Source organism: Physella acuta, unplaced genomic scaffold (assembly GCF_028476545.2).
Source record: "Physella acuta isolate Inbredline_101_S28 unplaced genomic scaffold, ASM2847654v3 ptg000709l, whole genome shotgun sequence".
Taxonomy (NCBI): domain Eukaryota; kingdom Metazoa; phylum Mollusca; class Gastropoda; family Physidae; genus Physella; species Physella acuta.
The window spans coordinates 669,418-682,745 of record NW_026732228.1 but is presented as its reverse complement, the minus strand read 5'-3'; the positions used below and the strand labels follow the sequence as shown (position 1 = coordinate 682,745).

The 13,328-nt window shown below is 44.1% G+C and overlaps 1 protein-coding gene across 1 annotated transcript in view; it reads left to right on the top strand.

The window, feature by feature from the left end:
- LOC131949673 (EF-hand calcium-binding domain-containing protein 6-like) overlaps window positions 1-11,183 on the top strand; it is a 29,450-nt gene extending 18,267 nt beyond the window's left edge. Inside the window, exons 6-20 of the mRNA XM_059311531.1 lie at window positions 281-415; window positions 1,393-1,515; window positions 1,972-2,109; window positions 2,629-2,777; window positions 3,034-3,188; window positions 3,440-3,636; window positions 4,809-4,919; window positions 6,086-6,262; window positions 6,492-6,645; window positions 6,791-6,906; window positions 7,551-7,644; window positions 7,873-8,022; window positions 8,348-8,520; window positions 8,931-9,102; window positions 9,540-11,183. Coding sequence (XP_059167514.1) covers window positions 281-415; window positions 1,393-1,515; window positions 1,972-2,109; window positions 2,629-2,777; window positions 3,034-3,188; window positions 3,440-3,636; window positions 4,809-4,919; window positions 6,086-6,262; window positions 6,492-6,645; window positions 6,791-6,906; window positions 7,551-7,644; window positions 7,873-8,022; window positions 8,348-8,520; window positions 8,931-9,102; window positions 9,540-9,782 — 2,287 coding nt within the window. The 3' untranslated portion in view covers window positions 9,783-11,183. The remainder of the gene's footprint in view (window positions 1-280; window positions 416-1,392; window positions 1,516-1,971; window positions 2,110-2,628; window positions 2,778-3,033; window positions 3,189-3,439; window positions 3,637-4,808; window positions 4,920-6,085; window positions 6,263-6,491; window positions 6,646-6,790; window positions 6,907-7,550; window positions 7,645-7,872; window positions 8,023-8,347; window positions 8,521-8,930; window positions 9,103-9,539) is intronic.
- The last annotated feature ends 2,145 nt before the right edge of the window (window positions 11,184-13,328 follow it).

Genomic DNA, 13,328 nt, shown 5'->3' with positions numbered 1-13,328 from the left:
TAAACAGCCCGGGGGTCATGTCGGTGTGCAGGGGTCGGGGATGGTTTAAAATCATAGCTTTAGTGGGTGGTGGGGGGAGAAATAGGTTTAAAAAGTTGAGCTTAAATGGGTGGGCTGGGAAGGGGGCGGTCAGGTGAAAACCTCTCAAACAAGAAGCTATGTTTCGGGTCTAAAATGTTTCGTTTACCTGGGTGATATGATGTCATCGTGACTCCACTTACCTGGGTGATATGACGTCATCGTGGCACCTGGGTGATATGACGTCATCGTGTCCCCACAGGGAGGCGCTAACAAGGATCCTGGTCACTCTCCTGGGTCGTTCTCTGACGTCACAACAAACCCAACGTCTGCTGGACCGTTTGGGCTTCTCAGAGAGACAAATCATACCTTTCACTGAGTTCTTTGCCTACTTCAGGTAAGATCATACCTTTCACTGAGTTCTTTGTCTACTTCAGGTAAGATCATACCTTTCACTGAGTTCTTTGCCTACTTCAGTTAAGATCATACCTTTCACTGTTCGCCTACTTCAGGTAAGATCATACCTTTCACTGTTCGCCTACTTCAGGTAAGATCATACTTTTCACTGTTCGCCTACTTCAGGTAAGATCATACCTTTCACTGTTCGCCTACTTCAGGTAAGATCATACCTTTCACTGAGCTCTACACAAAAGCTTAACTCTTGACGTCTTGACTTCTTACAACTCTCTACAAAAGTTGAACTCTTGACGTCTAGACTTCTTACAACTTTCTACAAAAGTTGAACTCTTGACGTCTAGACTTCTTACAACTCTCTACAAAAGTTGAACTCTTGACGTCTAGACTTCTTACAACTCTCTACAAAAGTTGAACTCTTGACGTCTAGACTTCTTACAACTTTCTACAAAAGTTGAACTCTTGACGTCTAGACTTCTTACAACTCTCTACAAAAATTGAACTCTTGACGTCTAGACTTCTTACAACTTTCTACAAAAGTTGAACTCTTGACGTCTATACTTCTTACAACTCTCTACAAAAGTTGAACTCTTGACGTCTAGACTTCTTACAACTCTCTACAAAAGTTGAACTCTTGACGTCTAGACTTCTTACAACTTTCTACAAAAGTTGAACTCTTGACGTCTAGACTTCTTACAACTCTCTACAAAAGTTGAACTCTTGACGTCTAGACTTCTTACAACTCTCTACAAAAGTTGAACTCTTGACGTCTAGACTTCTAACAACTCTCTACAAAAGTTGAACTCTTGACGTCTAGACTTCTTACAACTCTCTACAAAAGTTGAACTCTTGACGTCTAGACTTCTAACAACTCTCTACAAAAGTTGAACACTTGACGTCTAGACTTCTTACAACTCTCTACAAAAGTTGAACTCTGTATAAACTTGTGTACCTCCCCAGACACGCCTCTGAGTCGTCCTACCCCCTGTGGATGGACCCCGTACAGAGGGGCGGGCAGCAGGACAGGGTCATCATGGGCAGCATCCAGGTACACGCCCACCTGAGGGAGAAGGCCAGACAGAGGTTAGTGACCTGCACGTGAAGTCTCTCTGTGTGGCCGTGGGTCGTGTGGTTGTATGTCGTGTGGTTGTGTGGTTGTATGTCGTGTGGTTGTGTGGTTGTATGTCGTGTGGTTGTGTGGTTGTATGTCGTGTGGTTGTATGTCGTGTGGTTGTATGTCGTGTGGTTGTATGTCGTGTGGCTGTATGTCGTGTGGTTGTGTGGTTGTATGTCGTGTGGCTGTATGTCGTGTGGTTGTATGTCGTGTGGCTGTATGTCGTGTGATTGTGTGGTTGTATGTCGTGTGGTTTTGTGGTAGTGTGGTTGTGTGGTTGTATGTCGTGTGGTTGTGTGTCGTGTGGCTGTATGTCGTGTGGTTGTGTGGTTGTATGTCGTGTGGTCGTGAGGTAGTTTCCCCTGTGGTTGTGTGTCCGCCATCTTGTACACCATAATCCCCCCCCCCCCCTCATGTTGTTCCAGGTTCCTGAGTCTGGCTGACATGATCCCACAGATGAACCCCGGGGGGTCGGGCATCGTGACGAGGGCAGAGTTCAGGCAGATGCTCAACTCTATGAGCTTTTACATGGACGAGGCGGAGTTTGATAAGCTCTGGCTCAGGTGTGTGGGCTGACGGGAGTCACGTGATTGGGTGGTTTGGTGATGTGGGGGCTGGTTTGGTGATGTGTGTGGTGGTTTGGTGATTTGGGAGGGGGGATGGTTTGGTGATTTGGGGGGGGGGGTGGTTTGGTGATTTTGGGGGGGGGTGGTTTGGTGATTTGTGGGGTGGTTTGGTGATTTGTGGGGTGGTTTGGTGATTTGGGAGGGGGGTGGTTTGGTGATGTGTGGAGTGGTCTGGTGATTTGGGGGGGGGGGGGGTGGTTTGGTGATGTGTGGGGTGGTCTGGTGATTTGGGGGGGGGGGGGGTGGTTAGGTGATTTGTGGGGTGGTTTGGTGGTTTGGTGATTTGGGAGGGGGTGGTTTGGTGATTTGTTTGGTGATGTGTGTGGGGGTTTGGTGATTGGGGGGGAGGGGGTGTAGTTTGGTGAGATTGCCTCTGGAAACGTCCCCAGGATTTAGGTTTTACATGATTCCATATTTAACGAGGGCACAATAACCAAGGTACATCTGACCTAGCAGGTATGACCCGGCCAATGAAGGGGTCATCACGGGTCAGCGACTGCTGAATGTGCTGGGGATTGAGTGGAGGAGGACGTCAGGGGACCCCGGGCACCGCTCGCTGCCAGAACACGTCAACAACAGGGACACAGTCTCAGCTGGCACTTCCGGTAAGTTTGGCCGCAGATGGTCAGCGTCTTAAAACAACAGTTTGGCCACAGTCTCGCTATGGTCAGCGTCTTAAATCAACAGATTCAATGTTTAACAAATTATGAATCGTTAGCAAATCGGATTACTTTTCGGTGCTTGTAGAATATCGATGTATAATGTATACACTAGATTCTAGATGAATGATTTATACATTGAGTAGGTCACCATATTGGTGTGCATGCTGTACGATCTAAATGTGGCTTTGATCTGCTTCAGAGCGGGAATCTCCGGGCAAACGAACGCCGAGGAAAAAAGAGATAGAAAGACAGCAGCAGTTGAACATTGAGAACTGGCTCAAGAACAAGTTCAGGGAGGGATTCTTCAACATGAGGGAGGCGTTTGAGGATAAGGACCCGGAGAGGAAGGGGCTGGTAGGTTTATCTGGGGATGGTAGGTTTATCTGGGGATGGTAGGTTTATCTGGGGATAGTAGGCTTGTCTAGGGATGGTAGGTTTATCTGGGGGTGGTAGGTTTGTCATGTTTGGGGCAAGTAGGTTTGTCTGAGGCTGGTAGGTTTAACTGACGTCTCCAGATATACCCTATAAGAATGTGTAACCCACGTTTGCACTCTCACTAACCCTAACTGGACCAAACCAACAGACCGTGTCCACGTCTTCCCCAGGTCAGCTTCGATGACTTCATCGATGTCCTGACCAGCTTCGGCCTGAAGCTGGAGAAGAACCTGCTCTCGGCGTTCCTCAGCCGGTGCTCAGTGAAGCCGGTTCCGGCTGGTGTGCCGTACCGTGAGTTCCTGCACCGGTTCCAGGACAGGGGGGAGAGTGGCATCACACACAATGTGCTGACTGACGTCAAACACAGGTACACACACACACACACACACACACACACAATGTGCTCACTGACGTCAAACACAGGTACACACACACAATGTGCTCACTGACGTCAAACACAGGTACACACACACACACACACACATACACACACACACCGTACTGACTAACGTCAGACACAGGTAGATACACACACAATGTGACGTCATACACAGGTACACACACACACACACACACAATGTGCTCACTGACGTCAAACACAGGTACACACACACAATGTGCTCACTGACGTCAAACACAGGTACACACACACAATGTGCTCACTGACGTCAAACACAGGTACACACACACACACACACATACACACACACACCGTACTGACTAACGTCAGACACAGGTAGATACACACACAATGTGACGTCATACACAGGTACACACACACACACACACAATGTGCTCACTGACGTCAAACACAGGTACACACACACACACACACACACACAATGTGCTCACTGACGTCAAACACAGGTACACACACACAATGTGCTCACTGACGTCAAACACAGGTACACACACACACACATACACACACACACCGTACTGACTAACGTCAGACACAGGTAGGTACACACACAATGTGACGTCATACACAGGTACACACAATGTGACGTCATACACAGGTACACACACAATGTGACGTCATACACAGGTACACACACACACAATGTGCTCACTGACGTCAAACACAGGTACACACACACACACATACACACACAATGTGCTCACTGACGTCAAACACAGGTACACACACACAATGTGCTCACTGACGTCAAACACAGGTACACACACACACACATACACACACTGTGCTGACTGACGTCAAACACAGGTACACACATACACACACACACCGTACTGACTAACGTCAGACACAGGTAGGTACACACACAATGTGACGTCAGACACTGGTAAACACACAATGTAGATATCTGCTTAAAATTGTCGGTCAATTTATTCAAACAATCTCGCATAATAAACATATTTGTTTTAATTTTCAACATTTGTTTTCATATTGTTGGCTGGTGTAATTAAGTGCTGGTTATATGACTTAATATTTTATAACGTGTGTCCTAAAATGTCCTCCATGACTGGTTATGTGCCCTAACATATAACGTATGTCCTAAAATGTCCTCCTGATAGGTTTAACAACAGATCCAAAAGTCCTGAGGCCGACTCGACACTTAGCGCTATGGAGACCCAGCTCACGACAATGTTTCAGCGTGACTTTCTGGCATTGTTGGGCATGTTTAGGTAATTAGTGACACCTACATGTTTAGGTAATTAGTGACACCTACATGTTTAGGTAATTAGTGACACCTACATGTTTAGGTAATTAGTGATACCTACATGTTTAGGTAATTAGTGGCACATGTTTAGGTAATTAGTGACACATGTTTAGGTAATTAGTGGCACCTGTGTGTTTAGGTAATTAGTGACACCTACATGTTTAGGTAATTAGTGACACCTACATTTTTAGGTAATTAGTGACACCTACATGTTTAGGTTATTAGTGACACTTACATGTTTAGGTAATTAGTGACACATGTTTAGGTAATTAGTGACACTTACATGTTTAGGTAATTAGTGACACTTACATGTTTAGGTAATTAGTGACACCTACATGTTTAGGTAATTAGTGACACCTGTGTTTTTAGGTAATTAGTGACACCTACATGTTTAGGTAATTAGTGACACCTACATGTTTAGGTTGTGTGTTGTGAAATGTCCTCCCAAAGTTGGGTGTTGTGAAATGTCCTCCCAAAGTTGGGTGTTGTGAAATGTCCTCCCAAAGTTGGGTGTTGTGAAATGTCCTCCCAAACTTGAGTGTTGTGAAATGTCCTCCCAAAGTTGGGTGTTGTGAAATGTCCTCCCAAAGTTGGGTGTTGTGAAATGTCCTCCCAAAGTTGTTGCGAAATGTCCTCCCAAAGTTGGGTGTTGTGAAATGTCCTCCCAAAGTTGGGTGTTGTGAAATGTCCTCCCAAAGTTGTGTGTTGTAAGATGTCCTCCCAAAGTTGGGTGTTGTGAAATGTCCTCCCAAAGTTGGGTGTTGTGAAATGTCCTCCCAAAGTTGGGTGTTGTGAAATGTCCTCCCTAAGTTGGGTGTTGTGAAATGTCATCCCAAAGTTGGGTGTTGTGAAATGTCCTCCCAAAGTTGTTGCGAAATGTCCTCCCAAAGTTGGGTGTTGTGAAATGTCCTCCCAAAGTTGGGTGTTGTGAAATGTCCTCCCAAAGTTGTGTGTTGTAAGATGTCCTCCCAAAGTTGGGTGTTGTGAAATGTCCTCCCAAAGTTGGGTGTTGTGAAATGTCCTCCCAAAGTTGGGTGTTGTGAAATGTCCTCCCAAAGTTGGGTGTTGTGAAATGTCCTCCCAAAGTTGGGTGTTGTGAAATGTCCTAACCCTTGAGGACATTGTTGCCAGAAAAATTGACCACCTCGGTACAGACGTGATCAGCCAGGAAGAGTTCAGGGCGGCCATCGAGTCCAGGTTCAGCTGGGAGCTGACGGACGAGCAGTTTACGGCTTTCATTGACCGGCTCCCGCTAGACGAGGACGGGAATGTCATGTACACCAAGTTCATGCAGCAGTTTGATGCCAGGTGAGGTGGCATTTAGATGTCAGGTGAGCTGTCATTTAGATGTCAGGTGACATTTAGATGTCAGGTGAGCTGACATTTAGATGTCAGGTGAGGTGGCATTTAGATGGCAGGTGAGGTGAAACTCATGTCAGATGTATGACATTTAGATGTCAGATGAGTGAAATGTCAGGTAAAACGACACTTATGTAATTAGGTCAGATGTAATGAACTATCCAATGAACTGTTCCAGGGGTCAAGCGCCCAGCCTATTCGGACCACGGCCCACAGTTCCAGAGAAGATCGTCCTTGAGCCAGTCGAGAACACACAGGGTGACCTTGGCAGTGGAGGGGAGGGGGTGGTGGGGCAGATGCCAAAACACAGGACAAGCCAAGAACTTTTCAAGGTAAACATCAAAACTCAGCACATTTGATTTTTGCTTTTATCAGCTATTCCGTGATGTTCCATAAGTTTAAACGAATACACTATCGATGTGCCCATCAAACAATAGCTTGAGACACGTGTACCAGACCGTCTTTGTGTTCTTGCAGCTGATCAAAGACCTGATGAGTCGACGGTTCCAGGAAGTTGAGCAGACGTTCTACAAGCTTGACGAGACCAACACCAGACGACTGAGTCAGGAGACGATGTACCAGCTGCTGCATGGGTCAGTTGGTTACAACATCAGATGGTGGTTACAACTACAGCAACATTAGGTGGTGGTTACAACATTAGGTGGTGGTTACAACTACAGCAACATTAGGTGGTGGTTACAGCTACAGCAACATTAGGTGGTGGTTACAGCTACAGCAACATTAGATGGTGGTTACAACTACAGCAACATTAGATGGTGGTTACAACTACAGCAACATTAGATGGTGGTTACAACATTAGGTGGTGGTTACAACTACAGCAACATTAGGTGGTGGTTACAACTACAGCAACATTAGGTGGTGGTTACAACATTAGGTGGTGGTTACAGCTACAGCAACATTAGGTGGTGGTTACAACTACAGCAACATTAGATGGTGGTTACAACTACAGCAACATTAGGTGGTGGTTACAACATCAGATGGTGGTTACAACTACAGCAATATTAGGTGGTGGTTACAACTACAGCAACATCAGATGGTGATTACAACTACAACATTAAATGGTGGTTACAACTACAACATTAGATGGTGGTGTTTATAGCATTAGATGGTGGTTATAGCATTAGATGGTGGTTACAACTACAGCAACAATAGGTGGTGGTTACAACTAGTCAGACAACATATTGAAACAAACCCAATCTCGTTTTATCTCGTCCAGGTTCGACATCAAGCCCGAGATATCTCGTGGTGAGATACGAGATTTGTGGCGCACGTTCATCACAAACTCGGACAAGACGCTGGACTATCTACAGGTGAGATTATCTTAAACTTATCCTTAAATTATATTAAATGTATCCCTAAATTTTAATTATCTCACTTATCTAAAACTTATCTTAAATTACCTTAACTTGTTTTGAAACTTTCACAATGGGGGTTAAAAATCCTACAAAAAATCTTTAATTTTCCAAGCTTATATTCACCATATTTTAAGATTATCTAAAGCACGAATGAAATGTAAAAGTTTAAATTTTCTCTTGCAGTTTGTCCGCCACTTCGGGTTTTCCCTGAGGTCCGCCGCCTTCCCTAACGCCAAGATCGTGCCACCCAGGCGAGGGGACGCGGACTTCATGATAAGGTCAAGGAAACTCAACTGTGCTGCAGACATGCTACAAGACAACCTAAGGTCAAAGGTAAGATCTGAATTAGACATGCGCGTAAGGTCAAAGTTTAGATCTGGATTACACATGCGCAAGGAAGATGAAACTGTGTGGCAAAAATGTGGAAGTGAATACAATTTAGCGAAATTAAGTAGGCTATACATTCAAGTAAAAGAAAGATTCAAATTGTTATTTTTTCAAAATCTGCTGTTGCATGAGAAATGTAATGAAATTATCTATTTGATGACTATGTATTGTAATGGCTAAACTTGGACACGATATTTACATTGTGTGTGGTTGATGTGTGTGTGGTTGATGAATTCCTCTAATTCTGATGTGTGTGAACGTCCCGTCCCAGGTGGACTACCTGTGGGACGACCTGAGGCTGGAGTTCACCAACATGGACCCCTACAACACCGGCTACGTCACCAAGGAGGAGTTCAGGGAGGTCCTCACGGAGCTGTGCGTCAACCTCAGCAACGTGGAGCTCGAACAGCTGATTGGCAAGTTTCAGGTCAAGGACGATGGCAGGTACGTCTGTAGTAGGGGGGAGAGGGGTGTCTTTTGGAGGGGAGGCAACGGCTTTTGTAGGGGAGACAACCCATTTAAACACTTCTTTCAAAGAACATAACGTAGTATGTTCGACGATGAATTCCTGGTAAAATTTACTTATGGGGAATAACTCTAAGCGTCAACACCTTTTGATTCAATAATAACATACAGACCTAGTTCTCCTATCACACAAACCAGCCATGTCTAACATACAAACCCACTCTACTTCCCCTATAACACACACCAGCCATGTCTAACATACAGACCCACCTACTTCCCCTACACACCAGCCATGTCTAACATACAGACCCACCTACTTCCCCTACACACCAGCCATGCCTAACATACAGACCCACTCTACTTCCCCTATACCACTGATGTATCGACAGAGTGTCCTACCTGGAGTTCCTGAGACCGTTCGCCCTGAGGAAGCAGGTCTGGCGCCATGGCAACAACATGCTGAGCCTGCTGCAGCACTCACAGGCTGAGCTGCCCGTGTCTGACGTGGTGGACCCCCCACACAAGGGGCTCCAGGCTATCACCTCCAGGCTCAGGCAAAAGGTCAGGGTCAAGGTTAGATAAGGGTAACTAGGGCGGTCGAGGTATTAGATCTGGATTAAGGGAATAATATAGATAGACGTATCACATTCAAATGGTGTCACAAGGTAAGAAATAGGTCACGGTACCACATTCAAGCCTAGTTTCAGGACATTTAAAGACATCGAACCAAATGCCTTAAGGTAAGGATATGTCCCATTACAACATTCAAGCCTAGTTTCAGGACATGTAAGGACATCGAACTTTGTCTTAAGGTAAGGATATGTCCCAGATATTACATTAAGCTTACTGCAAAAACTTTGTTACAGTTAGAGATTCTCTATATAATGAGAAATTCCCGTAACACTGTGACACTCCCGTAACAATGTGACACTCCCGTAACAATGTGACACTCCCGTAACACTGTGACACTCCCGTAACAATGTAACTCGTTTTTCCAGCTGTCCGGAGAATGGAAGCACCTCCGTAAAGCGTTCCGTAAAATGGACGCCAATGGCACCGGCTACCTGTCCCTGCCTGAGTTCCGGTCAGTGCTGAAACTGGCCAACGTGCTGATGGACGAGGACGAGGTGTACCACGTGATGGCCGAGTTTGACCGTGACCTCACGGGGCAGATCAGCTACGAGAAGTTTCTGGAGGAGACCTTCAAGCCAGGGACCCGACACAACGGCAAACCCAAGTAAACACTCGGTCACGTGATCGGCACGCCCAGCCAACCAATCGCTGGCTTAGGGGTCACGTGAGGAACATATCCAACCACCACATCTAGAGATTAAGCTCTATAAGTGTGATCGTGATTTAAAGTTATTCAGTCGATCCTTTGTAAATTCATCTTTAAACAACATGGGTTTAGCGAGCTCATTCAAATTTTGTTTTTGTAACGATATGGTGTTTTTGTAATGACAATTTTTTTTACACATTTCAAATATCATATGATTAAACTGTGATATATATTTATATTTACTTGTAATATACATTTACATTTTTGTGATAAATATTTTAACTTTTGTGACATATATTTTATGTGACACCCATTAAAATATCATGGCTTAATTTTAAAATGTGTGATAATTTTTGTGATACATTTTTTATCTTTAGATATTTGTAAATGCAGGTGCCCACATATTTATTACATTTTAAAACAATACTTTGTTATTCTGGCATCAATCTGTTTGTACATATTTTGTGTACAAAAAGCCTGAAGATGTACACAATGTGTCTGCTGGCTGTACACTGTATGTACTGTGATATTTTTTTATTGCATTATTTTAACATGTACGTACATTGACGTGTGATCCAATAATTGATGAATGGTTTTTACCTATGTATTGTTCTACCTGTGTTATTCATGATAAATGATCTTTGCCTTTTTATTGATCTATCTTGATTACTTTTTCCTGCCTTGCTCTACCGATTATCCTGTATTTTATACACCAGAATGGTATACATTATAGGCAAGTATAGTGTATATGTATGTCGTACCTGTATGTCGTACCTGCATGTTGTACCGATATTTTGTATGTACTTATATGCTGTATGTACCTGTATGTTGTACCTGTATGTTGTATGTACCTGTATTTTGTACCTGTATGTTATACCTGTATGTTGTACCTGTATGTTGTACCTATGTGTTGTACCTGTATGTTGTATGTACATGTATGTTGTACCTGTATTTTGTACCTGTATGATGTACCTGTATGTTGTACCTGTATGTTGTACATGTATGTTGTACCTGTATGTTGTACCTGTATGTTGTACCTGTATGTTGTACCTGTATGTTGTACCTGTATGTTGTATTTACATGTATATTGTACCTGTATGTTGTATGTACCTGTATGTTGTACCTGTATGTTGTACCTGTATGTTGTACCTGTATGTTGTTCTGACAGCTATGATAGATACCAGGGGGTGAACCTGTCTCAAGATTTTTCCCGCCTCTGTTTAACACGTTACTCGCGAGTAATTACAAGATCCACCAATCAACAATTTAGGTTAATTTAATTAATGGATTCAGAAAATAAAACAAACAAACGTAACTTGACAGTAGGAAAAATGTATCAGCTAACATAGGCTGTATGGACGGGTCAGGGGTTGGGGAGTGGGTCAGGGGTTGGGGTATGGGTCAGGGGTTGGGGTGTGGGTCAGGGGTTGGGGTGTGGGTCAGGGGTTGGCGTGTGGGTCAGGGGTTGGGGAGTGGGTCAGGGGTTGGGGTGTAGGTCAGGGGTTGGGGTGTGGGTCAGGGGTTGGCGTGTGGGTCAGGGGTTGGGGAGTGGGTCAGGGGTTGGGGTGTAGGTCAGGGGTTGGGGTGTGGGTTGGGGTGTGGGTCAGGGTTTGAGCCAAGTTGAGCTCAAAAGACAACTTTTTTTCCCCCTCTGATTAAGATTTTGTTGAGTTTTCTGTAGTTTTTAAGTGAAAGCTTACGCCACACATTTTCACAGCAGTAATCTCTGGCACCTTAGACTGCATCACGTGTAATATAGTTTTTATTTTTCTTGTCCAATGCAATTTTTTCTCTCCGCGTAAATTATCTCCCTTCTCAGCAAGTTAGAAGCTTGCAAACATCGGCCGAATAGTCATTACACTGTATCTAAAGCGAAAAAAATTCGTGTGTTTTACTGAGCGTGACCAAGTTGTGTGAGTTGTTTATAAATTATTTCTTTTACTTTTTCGATGCTTCTCGTACGCTATAAATTATTGACTAGCATTAAAGATGTTTTGAAAAGATTTTGTGATTAAAAATAAAATGATGTGACACCGTCCTTAAGTTTGTTATGTTTTCTTAGAGTTGTGTTTCTGTGTGGTATTCACATTTTAATCGTGGTAAAATCTTGTTGAAGAAAAACAAAATAATTCACAAATTTAGTAGGCCTAATCAAAATAGTTTTTTTTTTTAGAAATATTATCATTAAAGTTTCTCTGGCCATTGAAATCTCTTGTTATTTACATTTTGTTGAAAACATTTAAAGAAAGAGAACCGTGAAAATTAAGCTATACTTGAATATTTTCTGAATTACTTCCCTTTGAACACTTCTAACCGGAGCTTGGCGACATTGCGAGTGTGTTGTTTTCATGAGCTGTCAAATGTGTTGTGTCTTAACGTAAACGTTAACTTCCGTGTACTCAAGTAGGAGCTAAGGTTGTGTGACGTCAATTGGTCTGACGTCACGTCACCAAGTGCTCAGGAAAGAGAACTCCATTCAAGCATGAATAAACGTGTTTTGAGCACGATATTCAGTGGGGATACGGATCAGTGATTTCTGTCATTACTGGTTTATATGCCGTTTTAGTAAGGACATTTTGGAGAAACGTATAAGTGTCTGGGGGGGGGGGGGAGTCTGTATATCTACGTTAAGTTGTTTTTTTTACAATAGTTTTCATTGTAAAGTCAAATAGTCAAAGATGCTCTGAACTTTTCAGTAGAAAAATATTTCGAACATGGAGTAGGGGTACGGGGACGGATACACCACAAGTACACAACGTATCATTTATTTTCAATGTACACCAAGACATGTACACCCACGTACACAATATCCTGCCTGCTGACGACACTCCACCAGCTGGTAGATGCCAGGGGCTAGCAGACCTAGCGTGGTCAGCTTTTGGAACTTGTGACAGCTCTATGCTTTTGGTCAGCTTTTGGAACTTGTGACAGCTGAATGCTTTCAAAGAGACATCAATATATAGTTTTGTGTCAGTTAAATACTTTGAAATAGACATCAATATGATTTTTTAAATATAGTTTTACTAGTCATGATTAGGCCGTGTGCTAGATGTAGTCGCTGGCATGTGATTGGTCAGCTGATAGCACGTGACGGTCTTGTCGTCTGCTAATGGGATGTTAAACCAGTGATCGTCTGCTGATTGCATCATTCCACTCACTACTGACCCACTATCAGCAGAAGTCAAACAATCACTGGAAGATTAATGGTCGTCTGCACTCAGGAGAGTGGGCTGTTCACGTCTGCTGAATGCATGGGGTCAGTGTGCTAGAGGTCAGTATAAGGTGGGGGTCAGTGTGCTAGAGGTCAGTGGAAGGTGGGGGTCAGTGTGCTAGAGGTCAGTGGAAGGTGGGGGTCAGTGTGCTAAATGTCAGTGGAAGGTGGGGGTCAGTGTGCTAGAGGTCAGTGGAAGGTGGGGGTCAGTGTGCTAGAGGTCAGTGGAAGGTGGGGGTCAGTGTGCTAGAGGTCAGTGGAAGGTGGGGGTCAGTGTGCTAGAGGTCAGTGGAAGGT